This window comes from Taeniopygia guttata, chromosome 4, assembly GCF_048771995.1.
Source record: "Taeniopygia guttata chromosome 4, bTaeGut7.mat, whole genome shotgun sequence".
Lineage (NCBI taxonomy): Eukaryota > Metazoa > Chordata > Aves > Passeriformes > Estrildidae > Taeniopygia > Taeniopygia guttata.
In genome coordinates this window covers 69,310,170-69,334,099 of record NC_133028.1, presented here as the reverse complement: position 1 = coordinate 69,334,099, position 23,930 = coordinate 69,310,170, and the positions used below count along the sequence as shown (strand labels likewise).

The following is a 23,930-nucleotide window of genomic DNA, read 5'->3' as shown; positions in this document are numbered from 1 at the left end:
TGAATGCCTGCTCACCCAAAACTCACCTCCCTGAACCCCTGGGATATGCTTCAGAGGGAATGCTAAATTTCTCCCTTTGAAACCTCTGTCTGGTGTCCCACTGCATGTCTAAGTACTTGGCAAGCCAAATCCAAACCCAAGGGCTACTGTCACTGAAAGCAGCTGTCAAATGGAAATTAAATTATCCCTTGGAAATTTATTCTAAAGCTTAAATCCCCACCACAATTTCACTTGCCTCATTCAGCAAGACAATATTAGACACTGCTGACTTAACCAGGCAGCATCAAACGGGCCAGGCGAGACTGCTTGCTGGAGTGGCATTTCAGGAGTTACTGGAAAAGGGTCAGGCACGAGAAGCTGGGGCCTCTTTGCTCTAAAACCAAAAGGTGCATCCAGCAAGGGCACTCAGAACCTCAGCACCTGCAGAAACTCATCACCTCTCCTTCTTCCCCACTTGTTTATTGGCAGAGCACTGCATAGATGTCCTCTCGTGCTTTTAGTACTCAGACCATTCAATCCTCGTCCTGCTATTAAACTGTTTATGAACCCAGATGACAAATCCTTTTTCCAGGGGGAAGCAAGATGTGATACATCCCCACATTTCAGGCTTCCAAGCCATTACAAACAGCAGCACGCTCATCAGAGGCAAGCAGGGGCACCGTGATGGCATCGTCACCTGACAGCGGGCATCGCTGCGTAATCGCTGGGGCTTTCCAAAAACTCCCCACGACCACGCACACGCTGCGGTGCTGCCACTGTGCTCCCCCGGTACCAGCTGGCTGCTCACTAACAGAGCTATCAGCCCCGGTTTAAGGGCAAATCGTGATTAAATGTTCCCGCTTTTCATCCTTCCTGAGATACGCAAACCTGATGCAGCTAAAAAGACAGTTGGTCACCAATCTGCCTTCAAGGGCTGGCTTACAAATTCGGAGGGCAATGTGAAGCAGCAAATTGTCTTTCCGATCTGCCCACGGCTGTCCAGGCTCCGCAGGCAGGACGCGAGCATGTGGAGCCGGAGACGCGCCCTCCCCAGCGGCGGAACAAAGCCGGCCCGCGGCTCCCGGGGCACGGCCGGACCGTACCTTCGTGGGTAGGCTCGGGGTCGGGTGTCAGCGAGATGTCATCCAGCTCCCGCAAGCACAGCCACTCTCCATCCATCGACACGCGGAATTTGCAAAGATAGATGGTCTCCATGGCAGCCTGAGTGATCTTGTCTGTGGTGGGGGTTGGCATGTCGCTTTGAGGCGTCAGAGCAGACATGATGACTCAGCTGGTACAACAACAACGGGGGCAAAATAAGGACTAAAAACAAAACCTTCCTGAAGAAGAAAATCAGAAATACCTTGCGATTAAAGGACAGATTGCTCAGGATCACAGAGGCTGCTCTGGCCTTTTCATAGATCAAGCAAGGTAAAAACGCTGCTCCTTCTCGCCTGCCGTCGTCTCCAGCTATGCTAAAGGCTAGTGATCCTCAGCATCCACAGAAAACCTGGCTTCTCCACCAGAGGCAGCAGGGAAAAACATGTAAAAATATAAAAAAAAATTTTAAAAAAGGAAAAAAAATAAAAGAGCCGGCAGAAGCAAAAAAATAGTGTCTTCCTCAGTTGATGAGCCCAGCAAAAAACAAAGGACGAGCGGAGAGGCAGCGTCCCGGCGTGCCGAGATCCGAGCGCGGCTCCCGTCTCCCGGCGCAGCCCGGGCAGCGAGTGCCGCCGGGATTGGCTGTGCGCAGGGAGCAGGGTGGCGACCAAAATGGCTGACTTAATGAACTGAGCTGGAAATCCAGGCTCATGTGATCGCCTGCGATTCCCAGGATGCTGCCGAGACGCTGCTGATGCGGGGCCGGCAGTCAGGCGCTCCTCGGCACAGCAGCTCCTGTGCCAGCCCGCTTGGGAGCGAGCGGAGCTCCGCCGCACCCCCCATCCATCGCCCCCGGAATACAAAGGAGCAGCGCCAGCAATACAAAGGCACATTTGTATTCCGCTCGCATCCCTGCATGCCGCTACACGAATTCAATCGGCACCTTTGTTTCCGCGGGAGGTGTGCGAGGCGCAGTCTGCGTTTTATTCGCTGTGCCACCTTCTCAGGGGGCACCTTGGAGCTAGAATTTCCCATGTACAAAAAATGTTAGGATGGATTTATTGTCTCAGGGTAACAGGAGGGAAAAATGATCTGGCTCTAAGCACTCCAGTGACTGAGGATGAAGCTCTTTCAGCAGGGCATGTGCACATGGAAGGACAATAAAGGAGAACAACACAAACACTGTGACCCAATCTTATAATTGAAAAATCTCCCCTGAAAATTGTGCTGCTCACATGAGGCTGACAAAGAAATCTTGTCTCTCAGCAGGAAGAGAAACAGGCTTTCAGGTTCTAAACAAGAATATAATAATATTCCCTGTCCCTTCCTAGCTGGCTGAACCTCACCTGTGCCCCAAGCAACATGGTCCTGATGCTGGGGGACAACAGATCCCAAGTCGCCAGACAGGCTTCTCATTCCCAGGGTGGCTATAGTGTCACCACCCACTTCAACAACGCTATCAGGCACCAATAAATGAGCCTATCCGACTTCATTCCTCTGTGGCTCCAATATATTTGAGGAGAGCAGATGTAAAATATCCATTTGAAATGGATGGAGAGTCAGCCTTGGAGAAGGCTGTCACCAGAACAAGTGGTCAATGTACGGGACCTTGATTACTGTCCCTGCTTTTTGTTCCCCTAAGAAATATTCAGAGGGATGTACATCTGTTTCTTGGGCATGTGAAATGCCAAAACAGAATGTTGGATACAGAATTCAGCATGCTAATGCGTATAGCTTTCAGAAAAAAAACGGCACCCATCATGTACATGCCTCATAAAGCTGGGCAAGAGGATTAAGAGCTGCTATTTCTGACTGTTGAGAGGAAGCAGCTACTTTTGGTGAAAATTTCCTGCTTAGTGCAGTACATTTTGACTCAGCAACTCTTTCCCCATTAGGCCAAACCCAAGCAAGCACGATGCAGCCTGTTCTGACAGCGACGCAAAGGGCAATTATTTCACAGAAAACAAGAATTACTTTTGTTTCTTCTCCCCAAGAGAACAGAGTTCATAAATCGTGCTGACAGCATCTTAACTCGTATATTTATACACCCTTTCAGCAGTCACAATCTCCAGCTGCAGCATCCACACCACATCACCCCAAAGTCTAAACACAGTGAAAGTGGCCATTACAAACTGCTAAAGAACAGCTGCTGGCCCTGGCTAACCCTTGGACAGGGTCTAAACAAACGGCACACGCTCAAAACAAACCCTTTAGAATCAACAAAGCACCATAAGCTATTGCTCAAGCTATTATCCAACACATCTCACCAGTTTAATTTCTTTGTTTTCAAAGCAATTAGAGACACCAACAGCACTGGGCGTAACCCTGAAGCTCCCATTTCACAACGCGGGTCTTCAGCTGAACTCAGCACAGGCAAGTGCCCCGCACATCAGGATCCCAGGGAAGGTCTGCTAAAAAAATCAGGAATCGTTCAACTTCCATTGGTCCGCTTTGAACACGCAGAAAGAACAGAAGCCAGTAATCCCCTTCCAGCTGAGTTCTATTTTCAGGCTCCTTTATGCAATGATCTTGCTGCAAGTACTCCACAGAGATATTTAAAGTACGGAAAATGTTCTTTAACTTTTACTTATTTCCAAAAATGAAAAAAAAAAAACAAAAAAAAAACAAAAAAAAACCAAAAAAACCCAAAAAAACCCCAAATATTAACTGTTTAACTGATGACTTGTTACCTTTTAATCACCACCTGAAAACCACAAGACAAACCTTCTATCCCCATCCTGTGCCCCAAAGTGATAAAAGCAACAAAGCATCTCATGAAGAAACAAAAGAAACATATCAAATAAAATGTTTTCATAAAACCTTTCATACAACCACCAGGCAACTCAAGGGTACCTGATAAGGCTCCATCAGGGTTCCAGGATGGTCATGGACAGAAATCACGGATAAATGCAGAGGAGGTTGTGCAGGATGAACCTCTTTCTCCATCTCAAACCCGTCAGGCAGCCTTGACTGGTCCTACAAACCCTCCTGCGAGCTACACTTTGGCACAAGCCCTTAGAGGCTTGGGCTAGATTGCAAAACACAGCAGGGGTCTGCCAGCACATTTTTAAGATTAAGGAACTGACTGCACTGGAATTTTAAGACCAACCACCTGAACACCAAGCACTCCATCACCCACCAGTATTTGGGAGCTCAGCTGTACTGCAAAGTATTTTGAGTTTCAAAGCTGAATGAATTAGACCAATCTACGCAAAGAAACCCAAACAAATTTCCAAATCACCCTCAGGACTCCAGGGAGCATCTTTGGGTGCACTTTTATTTTCAAAGCCTGTGAGCAATCTGTGCTTCCATCACAAGGAGAAAGTTTTCTCCCTTTCTATGTACAGATTGCAAAGCAAAAAGGACAAAGCCATCTCTGACATGGAATGTAATCTAAAAAGATAAAATTAGCAACACAGCATCTACATTGCAAAGTCTGCTTCTGATTGCTCTGCCAGAACAGATATGCACATTACCTCAAATACCAGCTACTCCCAACCCTGCAAGCTCAAACAGGAATGGGCAAAAAGAACTTCAACAACTAAAAAAAATAGTAACAATTTCTTAATTAAGAAGTGACACACAAATTTAACTTTCCATACTGTGAAACACTGAGATATTATTTAAGGATTGAAGTAACTCTTATAATTGAAGGAAAGGGAAGGAAAAGCCTACTTCAAGTACCATGGTGTTGGGCAGGTTTTCAGCGAGAACAAGGAAAGGTCTGGGTTTTGGTTTAGCGGTTTTTTAAGGACTGCCTAATCAAGTTGCTTTTATTCTGTTTTAAGGTTTTGCTGCAGGTCAGCATGTTTAAGTGCATCATCTTGCTCCTTCTGTCTAGAACCACCTGTAACAAGCAGGCAGGTGCTACTGCCATTAAGAGCTTTTGCAGTCTCCTTCCCTAAGCAACTCTGGCCTTCACCTGACGTTTGGAATCAGGTGAGAATACAACAGAATAGTTCAAGGATTGAGTTGTAACAGGAAAAAAAAGACTTGAAATAAACCTCCAAAATACTGTGAAATACTGACTTTTTGGTGTAGTGGCCACTGCCTCCCTGTAACACCTAAGACTGCAACATAACTGCTCCTGCTGCTCTGTGGGAACAAATGAAAGATGCTCTTCGAAATGTGAGAACTGGAAAAAACCACAACAAGAGAAAAGAGATGGTGGGGAAAAGGGATTTACTGACAGAGTTTGCCCCAGAAGAAACAGAGTCCAAGACACCATGCAAATAGAGGCTGATTTCTGCTCCCTTTAGACACTATCACTGCATCAGTCAGCCCTGAGTGAGCTGTGTGACACTCAAAACTACACAGGCAGCTCCACCTCCATGGCTCACAAAAACAAGGGAACTTTTATATGCATCTTGTAAAGGGTTTTCACAAAGCTTACACGAACAATCACTGCAGAATAAAGCTGACACAGGATAAAGCATTGCTCAACTACTGAATTTCTCCACTAAGTCCCTGAGCACAAATGTGCTCATCTCAATGCTTCAGTTTCCTCACATCCAGACAAGAGCTTCTCATGAAGTTTGAACAGCTAAGATGAAATATTTTTTCTGTAAGTCTTCTATCAGAAGTAGCTCAATTCCTTGCATACACATCAGAGGGTTTACTATGGGTAAAGATCTCCTGATTAGGGAAAAATTATAAGTAAAACTGAAGATTTTGACAGGGGCCTGTAATTTCAAGCAACAATTCAGCAGAGAGGGACTTGGGACATAAGTTGGCAGTCACAGACAGTCCTTCACAGAGCTCAGAGCAAAGTCAGGGCATTTCACCTCCTCTTGGCATTACAGACATGGACTTCTTACCTCACTGATTCTAGCTCTGCTGAGTAATGCCTTCAAGTACATCAGTTTCCAAAGGAGAAAAAAACCCAGATACTCAGCCCAAACAAATCAGCTCCTGAGTGAGTGAATGCTCACCTGGGACAGGAGGTGACAAAGCAAAGGCCAAAAGCTCAGTCACACACACTCTTGCAGCAACCCAGAGGATGAAGCTGCTGGTTATTTTTAGGGTGGATAGAAGAGAGATCTCTTCTATATGTACCCATGTGTGTACTTATTTGATTTTAAAACACCCCCAAGTACTTCAGAGTACTCCAGCTTCCACAAATACACCACGAGAACATCATAAAGAATCTTACAAAGGACAACGTTATTTGCCACCCAACATGCCCCACACAGCGATGCACTTCAGCCTCTTCTGGTCTCCAGCGTGCAGTGCCCTCACCACGGATTTGTTCTCCGCACCAACACCAGGAGGAAGCGTGAGAGGGTGCTCCCCATCCCCTAAACTACAGCCCGCGTGTCCAGGACAGCCTGTTGGATTTCCAAGGGCGGCACCGATGCTCCTCAAAGGGGCTCTCTCTCTGTGGGGCTGCTTTTGCTGAGCTGCTGGGCCAGCACGGCTCACATCCCTCCCCCGACCGCCTCCTTCCCAGCCCCACCGCCCTTCCCGGCGCTGGGAGCCCAGCGGGGCAGGGGCAGCTTTGGGGCGGGCGCCCCGAGAGCCGCAAGCCGCCCGGGCGGAGCGCTCGGGGCAGAGGCACTCCGGGAGGGGAGCGGCGCCCGGGGACCCCCACCCCGCCGCCCGCCCCGCCTCGAGGGAGGCTCCCGGCCCGGGAGCAGCCCGGTCGTACTCACGGGCTCCGTCCGGCCCCGGGTAGCTCAGCACCAGCACGGGCAGCGCGGCCCCGCCGCGGGGCGCCGGGGGTCTCCACAGCCCGGGCTGCGCGGCCGCGGCGCCGCCTCCATGGCCGGGGTAGAGGAGGAAGAACGGCGGCGAGGCAGGGCGCGCCTCCTCCTCCTCCTCCTCCGCTGCTGCCGCCGCCTCCTCGGGCTCGGGCCGCCGCTCCATGCCGGGGGACAGCTCCGCTTCGGCCCCGTCCCGGGAACTTTCCGCCAGCGGCGGCGGCGCTGCCCGCTCCGCCTCCGCCATCGCCGCCCCAGCCCCGCCCCGCCCCGGCCGGGAAGCGCCGCGGCCGCCACAGCCCCCGCCCCCGGAGCTCCCCCCGCACCGCCGGGGAGCGCCTCGCCCCGGCCGGTGACAGCCGCCCCACCTCGGGTGGTGCGGAGCTCTCACCTGTCAAGCAAAGCCGGGGCACCATCTCTGCCTCTTCTCGGCTTTCCCCGCGTGAGAGCTCATGGACAGCAGCGTTTGGAGATCCCGGGACAAAAGGGGACACAAAGTCCAAGCATATTCTTTAGTATTAAAACTGCTAAATATAGCGTACTACTGGGAATTTCACTTGGGACATTTTTCCAGAAGACAAGGTAATTAATGTGGGCTGTGGTGCTGTCAGCAGGCAGGATGCACATAAATCTGCCCATTTTTAAAGAACACCCTAACTTCCATGCACTTGAGTTAAGCTAAAACACAGTGCTGTTTCTTTCAAACTCTCACATTAAAATGGCAAGTGTAAAGCTGTAAAGGCTACTGATTCCGGGAGACTGATTTCTCAGCACTGCCCCAAGTCATGCAACATGTTGCAACTAATTGAACAGATGCTTTAATCCACTTTATAAATATTACAGCTGAATGTTGGAATTTCTACATGCTAACGAGTAAAACAAAACCATGTGTGTGATGGAACATTATGGAACACAGCTAGGAAAACCCACACAGCTGGAAAAACCTTGACAAAAATCTAAGGCAGCAGGAAATGTATTTCCATGTGAGTTATTCAGTATTATTTTCCTTGCCCTGTATACATAGAAATTTCAGGTTGTGATGCAGAAAGCATTATGCCCCTCTCTACTACAGTACATTTTTGCCCAAGCTTCCAAAGGCAGTCAGTCTTACTCTGTATGCTCATTACCCTCCAATGATTGTCTTCCAAGTGCAGAAAAACAAAGGAATAGCCCATACCTTGAAGCTTTCTACACTTTGCCTATGTCAGTTTAAATATGAATCATTTATGTGCAGATGTGGCAGGACTGACTGTCCTTTGAATTACTGTGCTCCAAGGGAGCGAGTGGAAAGGACCCAGGGCAGGCCCTTCCATTGCTGTGAGGGTGACAGAGGTGAGACAAAGCTGTTACCTGAGGTGTGTCCCCCTGCTTTAGGTGCTGCTGAGGCTGCCAGTCCTCTCCAAGCAGGACCCTGGCAAGGACAAGTGCCATCTCATGGCTGAAGCATTTCTTGGCAGTGTCAGCACCTTCTCCAGAAGCAGTACTGGAAAAGGGAAAAAGCAGCATTAACCAGGATTTTGATCCACTCCTTGCTTCTTTTCCTGATTACCTGTGGTCCTTGCCTGATTTCACATGCCCATTTTCATAGGGATTTTCAAAACCTGTTCACCACCACGAATTTCCCTTCAGCACAAAACATTACTCCAAGTAATTCCTAGACACACTGTACAGGGTCCCCCCCTCCCACAGCATTAATAATCACAGCATTCCCGTGATCAGCCATACATAAAAGCATATGGGAATTATGTTTATGGCTTTGTCCAGTCTCTGAACTAATCAAGTGGACATAATGCCTGGTTAATCTTCATTAACCCAGCAGCTGCCATCTGCCAGCAGTGTTTCTCTCCGGCCTTCAGCCTAATCACAGAGCTGCTGGGGAATGTGTCTGTAAGGCCACACCAATTTGTTGTATTATTTACTGCTCAATTACAAGTCACCCGATTTGTGCTTGCCAGCTGCCCAAGGAAGCACAAAGCCAGGCCCATGAAAGACAGCTCTTCATTTTTGCATCAAGTGTGAAACATGCACAAGCAGGTTCTGAAGTAATGAGATCAGGGAGCAACACTGCTGGCTATTTTGTGATGCCTGTTACACAATACCATCCCTCCCCAGAAAAAACACCTAAGCTGCTTTTTTTGCCCAGCATCTTACCCCAGACTGACCTCTTGGCAGAGCCTCCAGAGCATAGTTCACCTTTATCAGAGGCAGTCTCCAATCATGATCCCAGTGGGGAGTTAAAGGTGGGGAAATTGTGCTTCCCACCTCAGCAAGGCTGAAACCCTCCTGCCTGGGAAGGAGCAGCTGACCTGGGAAGGAGTTGCTCATAGTAAGGGCAGTTCAGTGCCTCCGAGACAGGACTGTTCCCATCTGTCCAGCTTAAGCTATTCTCCAGCCAGCAGTGAACAGTGTGTTCCTGGTAGAAACAGGCCTGGGGTGTTAAGGTTTACACAGGAGCCCCACAAAACACATTTCACTTTCAGAGCACCTACATGCTTGTATTACAGAACCTGGCCTGCCACTGGATCAAGAGCACACACTTGTCTCAGCTTCCCCATGACCATCACACACACAAAACACCCTCATGAGATGCAATCATAGTACTAAATAAAGCAAATACTCTCCTGAAATAATTTTTTATGGAAAACAAATACCTTTCAGATGGTATGGTACACAAACCAAGGCATGGGCTCCCTGAAACCTGTCCCAAATACAAGCTCAGGTTCTACCTGAGACAGTTTTTGTCAAACTTCAGAAAAATTATTACTCACTCCTTCACAGCCCGGATTGGACCTGATCACTCATAATCAGCTCCTGGCAAGCACTTCAGTGTGGGGTTAAAATGCATTTACCCACACCAAAAAGCATGGGAGTAACCACAACACCCTCAGAGTTTACCTGCCCATAACACCTTCGCCATCTGTAAGGTGGTCCTGCAGCAATGATACTTAGTCCTGTAGCAGCAGACAACATTTAATATTTATCATAGGAGAAGTTAATATGGCTAATCACACATATGGTTATAAAATCTAGACAAGTCCTAGTTTTGCTTCTCACTGAATTCAGGAAGGGAAACAGTATTTCAGACCATGTGAGAAAGTAATTTAAAAGAAATACCCATACTTTTTAAGTGCTAACAAAGGTGTTAATCAGAACAAAAATTAACTACTATTAAACAAGTCTGTGCAGCTCAACGCAGGAACAGGATGGACCAGGACTAGAAGCAAAATAGAGTAGGCCAGTGGCAGCTGCTGAACCCCTTTCCCAACCCACCCTCAAGAGGTCCATCCATCCAACCCCATCTCCCCACCAGTCCCATTTAATTCCTTTTGCCTGATACTTTCCCTGCAAACTCTCAAGGCTTCCTGTTTAGGGAAACACAACAGCATCACAACAGAGAAAAAAACCTTCAGATATGGGTAAGGTGTGCAAAGGGCCCTGTGCCGCTTGGAGATGGCACCTTCTGAAAAACCAAATACCACCCACCTTCCTTAAGAACAAACCCCACAACACCGTGTATAAAATTTTTATTGGACTCAGTACTGCTACTTGCAGCTCTTACAAAAAGATGACTTTCACTTAAGCTTCCTGCTTTTCTTAACCCCGGCCCGAATGCCAGAGTGTTCCCCGTCATATCTGTGCAGCTCCCTCCGGACCTCGCGGACCTGGCCCTTGCGGCGGATTTTGGCTCGCCGGAATTTCTCCCGATGCTTGACCCGGGGGTTGCGGTCGATCTTCCTCCTCTTGGGCGTGAGGCCTTTGTTCTTGATCATCTGATAGGTAACCCCTCTCTTTTTATTGGGATCCTCTCCTTCTGACACTGCTGCTTCTTCAAGCACATCTTCATCTCCAGTTCTCTTCCTCTTGAGTGCCAGCTTCTCCTCCATCATTTTGTAGTATTTTAGGGCCGCTTCCTCATCCAGCTCTGACTCATCCGACGACTCGTCAGCAGCAGCCTGGCCATTAACAGGCACAGAGGCACGTTTAGGTTTGTTTTTGGTGCCATTCATGGTGAGAAAAACTGAAAATTTGTTTTCCTTCCGTAGCTTCTCTTCCTTTTTGTCATAGTAGTTCCTCAGAAGCATACGAACCTGTGGGGAAAGCTTTTGGTCTATGACAGCGAGGTCGTTGATGATATTTCTGTACTCCACCAGCCGTTCAATGACTGGGTGACTATGAACTGGCATCCTCTTGGACTTGAGAACCAGATAGAAACTGATATTGGCACAGTAGTTCAGGTAGAGATGATACTTGGTCTGCAAATAGCGACTGCCCTTCCCCTGGGGGATAGTGCCATCTCTGACCATTTGCAGCAGTGGGTGCAGCTCATCCTTGATCTCCATGAGCTTCACCTCAAAGTCCTCCATCAGCTGCAGGAGTTCTGGGGACTCCTGCTTCAGCAGCTTCAGCTGCTCCTTCTTGGAAAGGGCCTGCAGATCCTTATCAATTTTCTGCCCCTTGCTATCATGGCCTTTCTGCTGCTTAGCCAGGTAGCCCTGGATCATGTCCAGACCATAATCATCCTCCCCCAAATCCCGCACCAACCGTCTCTGGATGACTTGAGCCTCCTGCTCCTCTTCCTCCTCCTCAGCATCGATTTCTTGCTGGCTCCGCTTGCCCTTGGCCTGGGCATCATTCCCATAGTCCGTGTCATAGTAGAGCTGCTTGTGCTGGCCCCAGGAGAGCTCATGGGGTATCTTGGCTTCGGGATGGCGCTCCTCCAAGTCACTTTCCATGGACAGGTCCCCCTCTTCATCCTCAACATCATTTTCATCTTCCTCACCTCCTTCCTCCTCTCCATCTTCAATATCATTCTCATCTTCCTCACCTTCTTCATCTTCTCCATCATCTTCCTCTGCGCTGTACTCCACAAAAGGATTCCGCTCCTGCGTCTCCTCCTCCTCATCCTCATCCTCCTCCTCCTCCTCGCTGTCCTCGGGCACCTGCAGACCCAGCACCTCCTCCTCCTCCTCCTCTTCGTCCCCGGCCTCGTCGCCGCTGTCCAGGGCGGCCATCACGGCGCGGAACCGCTCCTCGTGGAAGCGCTCCACATCGTCCGCCAGCTCCTCGGGGCCGGCGCGGCCGCCGGGCACCTCGGCGGGGTTATCGGCGGGTTCATCGTTGGGCTGGGCCCGGGGCCGCAGGACGGTGCCGCGCCGGGTCCGCATGGCTGCACCGCCGCCGCCGCCGCCGCGCTTCCCCTTCCGCCGCGTCCCTTCCGCTCGCTCCGAGCCCTTCCTGCTCCGGCCCGGAGAGTGGGCACGCCCCGGGGAGAATGGGGAACGCCCCGGGCAGCCCGCGGGGCGGTGCCGTGTCAGAGCGAGCTATGATGCTGTGGGAATCCAGAGCTTCCCTCTGGCTGCCCTGGAGGGCCTGGGACCCCGGCAGGAACCCCCCTGTACAGAGCCCCCAGAGACACTGTCTCTGATCTCTGTCCATGGAAAAGAGTTTTCAGTCTTACAGGATGAATTACCAGCTCTGAGTGTTTGATATGAGTAATAATTAAGTGTGGCACAGGTGCAAAAGTAAAATTTTAGGATTCCACATTAGGGGTCCAAAGGGGACAAGAAGGAGGAAATTGGGTGTGTCTTGTCCTTTTCCTCCTTCTTCATGCCCTCCATGTTTCACTGTAGTGTTGGCATTTTTCTGTTGGTTCAGGCTGGGGACACACTGTTCAACGTAGGTGACAGATATTGGCACGTTATTGTAAATCCAGCACAGGTAGTTTCTGGTATTTAATGTTTGTACCATCCCACTGAGGGCAGAGCCCCACACGCTGCCCTGCAGGACAGAGCTGCAGCAGGGCAGCAGAACATGTTAGAGATAAGCAAGAATAAACAACCTGGAAAACAGCACAGACGAATTATGGCTTCTTCTTTGGCAACGGGGCAGAAAGACAGACTTTTTACAATCTCAGAATCATCAATACCTATGGATTCCAACATGATGCCACGTGACAAGAGAAAAAAAAAGCCTTTTGTTTCCTCCTTGGGGTTTTTTCTTCCTCTGTAAGTCCAGCCAGTACAGCTGTTGTCTGTGCGGTCATCTTATGGCAACAAAAAAAAACCAGATGGAAAACACACCTGACAGCTGTCCCCTTGTAACCAAAACTTGGTACCCAGTTCTCTAGGACCAGATCAAACTCGGAGGGAAGCACAAGTATTTTCAAAGCTCCGTGGACGCCTCCGAGGTTTACACATGACCTCTCCTGAGCTTTCCCGTCACCGAATCGCACTTCTATAGGGATACAGGCAGCTTCAGGCTGCACAGCTCGACAGCTGCTGCTTCATCATCTCTGCACTCCTTGACTCTATCCCGTGCATCCCAGAAAAGGAGCAATTCTTATGTTTCAACACCTGGGGACCCCTCCCTAGAAGGGCTTTTAATGCAGTCTGTACTTACTCGCCTCTGCATTGTCATCTTTGTGTTTTTGTGTGTCTGTCAGCCACGGCAGAGCACCAGCCCAGCCTCCCACCCTTCCCAAGGGAAAATTACATTAATACTGAGACACAGGGAACCAGTCTGCTTTTATGAGCTGCAGGCAGCCCTGTCACAAGAACAGAGTAATGAGACACAGGAGTTAGTGTAGTCCAAGAGAAACCCAGAGCCTGATAAATCAGGCATGCACACTTCCCAGCAAGAGCAGTTCTGTGTACAAGTGCAGGGGCTTTTCTCTCACCACAGAACAGGTGCAGGTGTATTTATAAATGCTCCTGTCCACCCTTTTGTAGAAAAAAACCCAGGTCAAACAGATATTCAAATTAGCTGAAACAGAGTGCGGTGCTTTACTCACTTTTTGGTGATTCATTTGGATCCTGATCTCTCTGTTGGCAAACAAGTCTCAGTTTTGACTTTCTGAGACACTTAGCCTCTTCACATAGTCACCTCTGGATCAAAGCTTGCTTGCACAAACACAGTTTTTGCCTCAGGCCGCTTTTCCAAATCAGTCCCCGCCAGTTTTCAGCCATCACCTTGCTGGATACAGGCCTGTAGAAGAAAGAGCAACAAGAATAACTTGGATCTGGAGACAGCATCCACTACATTTGTTGGCTATACCTTGGTGTAAAGCCTCACTTGATACTTGACCACTAAAGACAACTGTCTTTGAGGACAAAGAATAGCCTCATCAGGTGGCTGCTCAGTCCTGCTGGCTTTTTGTGTGAATCCACGCAGAGACATCTGCAGCCAGATCCTGCCAGCCTAAAATTCCAGGTAACTTTTGCAGCTGTGACTTAGAGAAACCCAGGCCTTTCTCACGTCCCTGACCTTGAGAGTTTGAGAGTTTCCATCTTAAGTGTCCTAATCAAGTCTGCCCTTTGAAAAATCTGCATACTAACTTCCACTTGGACTCTCTTGGATTTAAATGGAATTGACGTGTCTCCCAAAGTTAATTTCCAAGAGCAGGAAACAATCTGTGTCTATTCAAACCTTTTCCAGGACTTAGTGAAAACATCAGCCACTTCTGGTGAAGCTGGAGATGATCTCCAGCATGAGTTAGTTGATCCAGTCAACCAGGAGCTGCTCAAGACAAACCAGTTTGCTGTAAACATCATGGAATTCACTGCTACCAAGACAACAATCAGGAACTGCTGCTGGTCTGTTTAGATGCACCATTCTGTTGGCTTCCAAGTGAGAAAGGAGGAGCAAGGAGAAGCACAGGGCAGACTGCTCGTGGATGGTGTGTTTTGTGGAGAGAGAGGTTCTGTGCCTTGGTGCTGTCCAACTCTCCCAGCAAAGCAACAACAATTTCACCCCACTTCACTCAGTCACCTGCCCAGCTTCTTATCTGAAAAATCCTGGTTCAGCATGTCCGAGGGCAACAGGAAGCACAGGCTATGTGAATTGAGACTGAAACCACAGGGCTGGTTCCCATTTCTTTTCCAATTCTGAGTTATTCCACCTCTAGCCTCTGCCCTGCAGGGAGGCTGGGAGTCCAGCTCCCAATGCAGCCCATTGCCAAATGCCTGCTCACCCAGATAAAATTCCAGAAGTCATCCATTAAAACAGCAGTAATCCATAAAAATAACAGTACAGAGCATAAATCTTCCTCTCAAGATCTAGTTAGAAATCCCCAGAGACATGCAGGTGGCCGAAGGGACTGGAAATAGCTCTCATGTCATCATATCCACACCAAGGGACTGCAAACACATGTGTAGATTTAGCAACTGAAATCCAGATATGCTGAGCACCAACAGCAAGGGAAAACCACCAAAGTGAACAGAAAGACACAGCTAGAATTCTGCTCAGTCTCTGCCCTGACATTTGAAAATACTCTCCTTGCATGTTCCCAGTGCTGTGTTTTTGTTATTGCAGCTGGGCAAAACAGATCAGCACCAGCCTGCCTTGCTTGTTGTCTATCCTGGTGCTGGCATCCTCCCTTTTTTTATAATTCTAGCAAAATTCTTACAAAAAAGGGCGATCAAAACAAACAGTACTTTAGACAGACATCCCTACCAGCACTAGTGAGCCAGGTCAATTTTTTACTTCCTGCCAAAAATGGGGCACAAGGGAACATCTTGCCCCTGTCTCAGAGAGAGGGCTGCATAAAACAGTTAGCAATGCCTTCTGGGATGGAGAAAGGAAACAACCCCACATCTTTGCTTTGCTACAGACAGATCCCTAACGAGAGCACAAGGTTTGTAAAGAACTGTGGAAGAACCCAATGCCCTGCAAGGAGTTAGCTGTGACCCCCCATCATCCCCTGCCAAGTCCCAAGCTCCCCTTGCACACGAGCACTGCTGATGTAACCTGAAAGCTCATTGCATCATGCAGCTGCAGGGTGAGGGGTTTGTGCTTGAGGAAAAAGCTCAGGGCACACAACCAGGGACTTGGAACAGTTCTGCCCTTAGGGACCCAGCCAGCAGGGTCTAGAAAAGGGAGACATCCTGCAAGGTGACAGTAGTCAGGATGCTTGGGAGCATTGCCAGAAGAGTTCAGCCTCTTGAAGAAGCCCAGCAAGAGCAACCAGGTCCTTGCTAAGCTGGGGTTTCCCTGAAAATGTGCCTTTTTCTGTACAAGACATATGCAAATGCTACAGAGACAGCTCTGGCCATTAAAGGCTACATTTGCTCTTCAGAAATTACACAAATGATCCCAAATCTGGGACCAAAAAAAAAAAAAAAAATCCCAGGCTCTCTCCAGTACCACCCTCCTCCAGGAAAAGTCTGCATGCCCAACACCCCAGGGTTCTCTTGGCACCTGGCCCCACAAATCCCATGGAGTCCCTTTTCCATTCACAAGAAGATGAACTCCTCAATGCACTGAGCAGAGCTGCAGTGGCTGTACCTCTTTCACCCCTGCCCTGTCACCTTTCCTGCTTTGACTGCAGGCTCTCTGGGGGCAGGTCCAGCCCTTAATTCAGGTTTGAAGACAGCTGTCCAAACAAGATTTTGATTTTTAAACCTGAAGTGGTATAGGACTCAAGGGATTTTAAAGTCCAATTTCTCAAAATTAGGAGCCACAGCTGTGACTCTTGGACTTTCTTACCTCCCACCAGCCCTGATGGCAAGATATCCTTGTACTCAGCAGCTTTGTTGCCTGTTGGTGAAGAACAGAAAAAAGCACAATCAAAGTGCAACCCCCTGCTCCCTTCCCCTCCGAAAGCCAGAGGTCTTGGTGCATTAACACACCTGGTTTCAGTCCCCAGCCACATTTTCCAGTGTTGGCTGGGCTGTTTATTTTAGGAAACCAATTTGCACACACCCTTATAGGCAGAGTCAGGCTCTCCACTCATTCTTCAAAAGAAGGGAAGGCAAGATGAAGAGCACTTGGTCGCTGTGTGTTGCCTTGGCTGTCTCCTTGGGGATCATCCTTGTGGCAGGTAGGTGAGCAATGAAAAAATGGAAAATTTGGATAAAGACATCAGTGGCAGGTTTTGTGTAATTTATTCTGAATTAGTCTAACAGTCAGGAGTCAAACCTCAACGCTCACTCAAGCAGCCATGCTTCAGTGGTGCTTGGACACCTCAGTGTGTTTCTGCATCAGAGCAGTGGGGTTTTAATTGCTGCCTGGAGGATAAAGTGATGACTAGCTCCAAATTTAAGACTTGATAATTAAGCATTTTTCTGTCAGGTTTCTGAAGCAATAAACTGCAAATGTGCATGCTTGTCTTATTGCAGTCCTAGGGATCTTACCTGCTAGATCTAAAGGCTTCCAAAATCTTCCTGGTAATCCTGCTAAACAGCTACAGCAACTTATTCTGATCAAACTGTAGTTTATTGTGTAATTCCACTGAATTTCTTGGAAACTCTCTATTTCATCTGAGCTCAGCCTGTCCTCCCAGCACACTCCTCAGTGTGGGTCTCAGGTCTCTAGACAATCTGAATCCATCCTGCTGCACATGGTGGATCTGGTCTGCAGGATGGGGTCAGAGTTTAGGGATAACCATCCCAATGGCACAGACAGCTGCATCCCTGCATTTCCTGCAGCTTTTGGAAGAGGGCATCTTATTGCTTACCCCAGGCAGTTCTGTTGGGCTACACAGTGTATCAAAGGACAGTGCAATACTGGACGACGATAAATTTCATCCAAAACCTAGCCAGGTAAATAAGTACTGGGGAGGAAGGGAAAAGGCACCAGGAAATGCAACTCGTGCACATTTAGAACAGCATTAGCAAATTTTGCATTGAAATACCTTCTCCCCAGGGGGACTTTATTGGGTGACACATGGAGATACTGCAGATAAAATCACTTTTTTTTTAGCATTGTAATCTTAAATGAAAAATTGATGGAGCACCAGTAACTTCAACAGCAAAGCCAAGAGCATAACACAAGGTATTAAATCAGGGCAGTATTTTTAGAGCAGTCAGAAAAACCTGCATATGCATAAGATGGTGCTAATCTAATTTTAGAATTAAAGCCTGCTCTGAGAGGTTTTGGGCCAACCTGAGAGCCAATAGGATCTGAATTGAACATTGGCTTTGGGTGAAGGGTTTGTGAAAAGCTGCACACAATGTTATGTGGAATGCAGCACAGACAGCAGAGGAAGAGCTGTGTGATGGACAAAAAGCCAGAGACTTCCCTTGAGCCAAAAGAGAGGCCAAGACAAGGAACCATGGAGTAGAGAGGCTTTTCTGGGAGGCTTCTGCATCAGAGGGAAGAGCTCACGTGGAATGATGTGTTGGCAGAGAAGAAGCTTAGAGAACAACTAGGAAAGTGATTTCCTTCCCAAGCTAGGAACTCCATAGACAATCTTATCCAGCAGGTATAATGCTGCCAAAGGCCACAGAAACATATTTTGTAACCAGCAGTTCAACTCTAGGGTCACTGAGGCATCATTTTGCACAGTATTCATACCTTTTTCACAGTTACAGTGCCTGTAACAATCTCAGAAATCCTGAAATAGAAGAAGATGAGACTAGGATATTACAGAGGAAGGAAGGACCAAAGCTTTTAAGTGCAAGTAACTCCAAAATCCTTTATAGATATGATTATCCCAGCTTTTTTCAGCCTGTTTCTTCTTTATGACTAAACTGAGGGACAAGCAGAGCAAGCAATAACTGAGATCCATACGAGTCCAAAACAAGCTGTCCCCATATGACAAAAATGGGTCTGGTACTGCTAAGCAGGCTGAAGGTGCTGTAGCAAGAATGATGCAACATCAGCAGCATCCCAAAAGCCTCTGAGTGATACCTGGAAAGTTTTAGCCTCCTTTGACTGAGTTTCATATTGAGTAGCATGCTAGAAGCAGCAGTCTGGAGGGGTAAATCAGGACTGGAATTTTCCCTTCAAACCACAAGCATCATCTGGGCCACCTGCCTTTCCTGCCACGTCAGGGGTTGTCTCCTTGCTGGGTCTTCCTGTGCTTTTTGGCAGCTGTTCCCACAGGAACCTGAAGGGCAAGATACCACTCTAGGAAAACTGACACATCTGCCACATTGGCAAGGTACAGAGACATTTATTTAGAGATGAGATCCAAACTGGGGTTTGGACTGCTGGAACAGTCTTGGTGCATGACAGTGGACTCACATAACCAATTCCTAGTAAAAGAGCACTTCAGTCACCAGGTGTGGCTGGGACTCTCTTCCCATGTTACCCTGCATGTTTGTCCCTCACCAGCACAGTGTCCAGGTTCCTAATCTTGTCCTTCCCAGTACCACCATCCCTACATACAGCAGCAGACAGGAAGACAGCTGAACCTATCTTTACTAAGAGACTCACTTGTACCTGCTGCAGCTTCAACTTAAACCAATCCAGGTGCCATGATGGTGCATTGCTGGCATTTTCACCCCTTGGCTATCTGCTAGAGCAGCTTTCAAGGATTTTGCTATTGATTCTGGGATTGCCTATCCTGTGCTTGCAGGTTATCCAGTGAGTCCCCAGGATGAGGAGTACGTGCTGGTCAATAATAAGTGTCAGTGTGTAACAGTGACCTCAAAGTTTGTCCCCTCCAAAGAAGATCCTGAGGAAGAAGTCCTGGAAAGAAACATCCGCATCATGTAAGTGGCAGACAAGTATTTCATAGAGATGGTGAGCAGGAGATGCAGTATTATGCCAGTTTTCTTTGCATTGTTTCTTATGTCTCAGCACTGATGAAGCCAACAGCTTTTCACGTGGGCTGCTTTCTGTGGTATCCTGAGTATTTCAGTTTGATAAGTGCTTTTTCTGCCTCACATGAACCTCTCTGGTGTTTGTCCCTTCAGATACAAAAAACATTTCCATGTTTTAGGCCGATCAGTAATAACTCCACAAAATAGGCTGGGGAAGTAGATTACAAACTATCAAAAGTTGATCTAACTTAGCTAAAACCAGATAGGGCCCATGACACTGGATTGACTTCCTGACCTGGAAGAAAGCCTGGGAAAATAGTTAATGCCTAAAATATCAGTTTAGGCCTAAACTGATAAACTATCAGTTAATGCCTAAACTGTCTCTCATGAGACAGAGCTCAGTTCAAGAGCAGGACTTTGTCCTGCCCTCTCCACTCACAAACCTAACAGAAGTATGTGTGTCTCTGGGAAACAAGGACCAGCTTCAGGCCCAGAGCCGCAGGGGTGCTGTAGATCTCACAACAGGAGAACCACTAATTAAACATCCTCGTCCATCAGCCTCAAGGATCTGCTAGCTCAGAGTTTAACAAAAATTAACACTCTCAACCCTGTCACCTTGCAAGTGGCACTTAGCTCAATTGCTGCAGTCCTCTTGGGAAGGGTTGTTGCCTTTGAGGGTACAGAGGACCTAGCTCTCCTGTTCCTGGGATTTGATTTGGAGAAGGGTCAGAATGTGAACAACCTGAAGAAGATGAGAGTTAAAATTGCTCATAACAGAGCAGACTCTATTTAATAAGCAGTTTTCACGTGAGTTACTCTCTTGCCACCTTCGCAGAGTTCCCCTGAAGGCTCGGGAGAACATCTCCGACCCCTTGTCTCCACCCAGGACTACTTTTGTCTACCGCTTGAGTGAACTGTAAGTAGTTTTATTTCCTAACTTCACTTGCCAAGACTTAACCAGCAGCAACTCTAAAAGATGCTCGAGGGCCAGATGTTCCCCTGGAACACCTAGAAAGGGCACAGCACTCTCCTGGCTCTATGTGCAGATAAGCAAGAAAGATTGGGGGGTTCAGCAGGGGCATCTTTTCACCTAACTCCTCACACTTGTTATATTTTCCATGTCTTACAGCTGCAGAAATTGTGAACCCGTAGAAATTGATCTGGGTGGGGTCATCTACCAGGCCCAGCAGGGCAACTCCTGCGAGGAACCTCAGACCTGCTACACCTACGACAGGAACGAGTGCTACAGCTCCCCTGTGCCCCTCCTGTACCACGGGGAGGTGAGGCAGGTCCCGGCAGCTCTGACGCCGGCCTCCTGCTTCACTGAGTAGCTCAGCTGTCTGCTGTGCCAGAGCCCTGGAGCACCCCTGTTCCTATCCAAAATGTCTGTAGAGCACCATAGCACGTGGATGGCAGCACCCCAGATGCTGGCTCCTGCAGTAACCCAACTTGTCTCTGCCCATTTCCAACCTCAGACTTGTGTCATCTCCCAAGAGCAGCTCCTGGCTTTCAGTCTCCCTTCCAGTGTTCCTAGCACGTACCTGCAAAGCCATGCTGTGTCTCAGACCCCATAGACCAGATCCCCAGCAGATATAAGGCAGCCATTCCCCTGAAGTCAAGGGAACTACACTGATTTACAGCTCTGGGGAAGCTGTTTTCAGTCTCCTGCATGTCTCTCCCCAGCAAGGCTGTCACAGACATCAGCACAGGTGCCCTTCCCTCCCTGAGCAACCTAAAGTGACCTCTGCACAACCTTCACACAGGCCTTTGATGACATTAGCAGCATTTGTGCCCCTAGAAGAGAGCTGTAAAGCCATAATTGAGAGAAAATATGTGGGACCCTTCTAGTACTTGGACATCTGCAAGCTTCCAGTTCTCCCAGATTCAAAGAAGATCAGAAGATGCCACTACCCTGAAGTGTTTTGTAAAGTTGCCAAGCCCTCAGCTGTGCCAGGAATACTCAAATCTTCTGGGAGATGTTGGGCATTTCACTTTCCCCACTGCTTTACTGATACTGCTGCCTTCTTCCATGCCTGCTCCTGGTTCAAGTGGTGAAAAGAAAGAAAAATCAAGCTGGCTCAAATTTCTTTACTTGTTCCTCATCTTGCATTTAAAACCTCAAAAAAGTCTATGAATGCAACATAAATTGCTAGAGCAGGACCCTAGTTCAGGGTTCAAAATTAGAGTGATGAAACAGCAAAAACCTTATTCCCACAATTGTAGTTTTGTTAGCGAAACATTCAATAAACTTTTTTCTGCAATCAAGCTGTGTGTTGTATTCAATTCAATAAGAAGGCATAAAAGGAAGCCAAGCCCATAATCATATTCTTTTCTGTTTGACAATTATTCAAACTCTGCCTAAATAACTGCTTATATTTACAGGCAAAGTCTCCCAAAACACCAGAATAGAAATATTTCCATGCACTTGCAGAACCATTGACAGATTGAGGCTGAACTGGTTTATCATTTTAGGATCAGCTCTGCATCACTGAGCTCCTTTAATTCCAAACCAGTGCAGATTCAGAGTCTCAAAATCCAAACATCACCTAAATTAACTCTTGAAACTGCAATCCACAGATCCAAAGTTTTCATCACCTCTGAATAGAGTACTTTTAAGACAGGTGATCTGGGGGATATTCTCTCATGTGCCTGGTGACTGTCCTACAGAAAAAAAATCCTGTGGGGCCAAATTTTGAAGATCAAAGATATAAAAAATGATTGACACAAATTAATCTGATGTTATATCAGAGTTATGAAAAACAAACTTGCAAAAACACCATTTCTCCCCCTCCTTCATGCAAAAGTAAGCCAATTCAAAGAAATGCCAGGAGCAAAGGGCCTCTTAGCAGCCTAAGTATTGCACTGGGCATATATAATTCACCAAAATTTGTCTCAAAGACATTTTAATGTTCAAAATCATTCCCCAGTCTCAGGGTGCTATGATATTACAAGTTATTAGACTACAGTTATGAAGTAAAGCCTGAGAGGAAGAAACTAAAGTTCTTTTCCATGTCACCTCTTTAATCCTCAAAGAACATGAAAAGGTATTCATTCAAAATTAGTATTTTGGGGGCACTCAAGCAACCTTTAGGAAGCCAATTTGTCATTTCAAACAAACCTTTGCTATTCAGTTACTACTATAAATGTGCTAGGTTCGACCTTGAAACAATGATGTGCCACAATTCCTCCCCTCAGAGAAAGAAACATTTGTGCTGCAGGCAAGCAAGTGCTACAACAAGCAAAGCTGAGGCAGAAAAGCCTCTGCTTCTACACAAATACCTCACATCAGCACCATCAGCTGGACTGTTCTTCTCCCCCTGGAGCTGCAAGTGACTGTGCATTTCTCCAGCCATTACAGGAACATCCCTCTTTTCCCTTGAACAAAACAACACAGATCCTATGTCTCAAGTCAGCAACTCATTTCTGAGTCATGACCCAGAAATAAATATTTCTGTTGGACTTACAGATTTTGCCTTTTTTTTTTTTTTTTTAAGGAAAAGAGCATTACCCTGTTTTCAATTACATCATTACAAATACTAAGTGCAGGAAGACAAATTCCCTGCAGCCATTAGAGGCCAGGAACTGACATGGAGTTTAAATGATATGCTGGCAATCAAATACATTAAACTTGTTCAAGTTAAACCTCCTAGACATTGTAGCAACTCCAACTCTACAGCTCTTGATAAGATAAAAAGCTAGGGCTGACTGCAGCAAGAGCAAAAGAGAGCCAAGAGCTGCCCAGCCTAACATCATGTGCAATTCTACCCCACCCATGAATTCTACAGCCCCAACTACTACTTAAATGATTTAAAAATATAGAAATACATGGCACAGAAATACCTCAGTGCCCTAAGAACAACTTCAGTAACAGCTTGCCCTTTTTTTCACTTTCTAATAGAGCCTAATTTACCTTGAGAACAAAACCCATTCTTTTGAGTGCGTTGGTTCTTAGTTTTTCTTTTTGTAGAGCATGGTAAACCCATGCTCAATGTGTCAACTAGGTAACAAAAGGAAAATCTTCTAACACACTCTCACAGAAGTCCCTACAAAAGGTAGCAATTCCATACTGGAAAACAATTAATTAACAACAAAGGGAAAACACCAAACTTCTTCTCTATAACCCCAGTAACAGACATACCCATGTTTAGAAACTTCAAATAGAAACAAAAAAGGCTGTCTTAGAGAAAAAAGCCAGCCCTTCTCTACTACTTAAATAAAACATAAAAAACACTCTGTCAGCTTCTTATCCTCAGAAAAGCAAAAAATGAAACTTAACAAACACACATGGACCTCAAAAAAATATGCAAACAAAAAAAAAACCTTACCTTTTATTCCATGCCACAATCACCAGCACATCTCATAAATTCCTTACTTAAAAGAAGTTACTTAACCAAATACACATAAAACATGTTCCTTTGCTCGCAAACCAACAAAAGAAGTAAAAAAGAGAGGTTTTTCCTTAAAATTAGCAAGTAAACGCCTTAGTACAACCCCACCATCCCCTGACAAAAAAGCAGCTGGTCCTTTCCAGGTGAATTTAAGGATTCCTGGCCCAATTAGCAATGGTAATCAGCCCAATCAGTGTGCAGGAGATAACAGGCTTGGGGTATAAATGCTCGCACCAAGGCCCCCATTTCCCCCTGTGGGAGTACTAAAAGGTGGTTAT

At 47.2% G+C, this 23,930-nt stretch overlaps 3 protein-coding genes across 11 annotated transcripts in view; 1 reads left to right on the top strand and 2 right to left on the bottom strand.

Moving 5' to 3' along the window:
- The window catches only part of RUFY3 (RUN and FYVE domain containing 3), a 31,098-nt gene extending 23,888 nt beyond the window's left edge, over positions 1-7,210 (bottom strand). For 2 of the 9 annotated variants that reach the window (XM_030272189.4, XM_030272191.4), the window contains exon 1: positions 6,732-7,042. In XM_030272189.4, the coding sequence (XP_030128049.4) occupies positions 6,732-7,026 (295 nt within the window). In that variant the 5' untranslated portion in view covers positions 7,027-7,042. Of the gene's footprint in view, positions 1-1,082; positions 1,906-6,731; positions 7,043-7,170 lie in introns of those variants that run through there. The other 7 variants (XM_030272198.4, XM_030272199.4, XM_030272197.4 and 4 more) reach the window with 6 other exon arrangements.
- Positions 7,211-10,288: 3,078 nt separating this feature from the next.
- UTP3 (UTP3 small subunit processome component) lies at positions 10,289-12,005 on the bottom strand. Its single transcript, XM_012573233.5, has one exon. It carries the CDS (start codon positions 11,942-11,944, stop codon positions 10,352-10,354), a length of 1,593 nt encoding a protein of 530 aa, XP_012428687.5. The 5' UTR covers positions 11,945-12,005; the 3' UTR covers positions 10,289-10,351.
- A 4,509-nt stretch (positions 12,006-16,514) lies between these two features.
- JCHAIN (joining chain of multimeric IgA and IgM) lies at positions 16,515-21,529 on the top strand. Its single transcript, NM_001309502.1, is given in 4 exon segments — positions 16,515-16,596; positions 19,078-19,213; positions 20,100-20,180; positions 20,394-21,529. Coding segments are annotated over 4 exon segments (483 nt in total). The 5' UTR covers positions 16,515-16,532; the 3' UTR covers positions 20,596-21,529.
- The last annotated feature ends 2,401 nt before the right edge of the window (positions 21,530-23,930 follow it).

Coding starts and splice junctions, on each gene's coding strand:
- UTP3 (XM_012573233.5), bottom strand. CDS start 11,944: ATGCGGACCCGGCGCGGCACCGTCCTGCGGCCCCGGGCCCAGCCCAAC.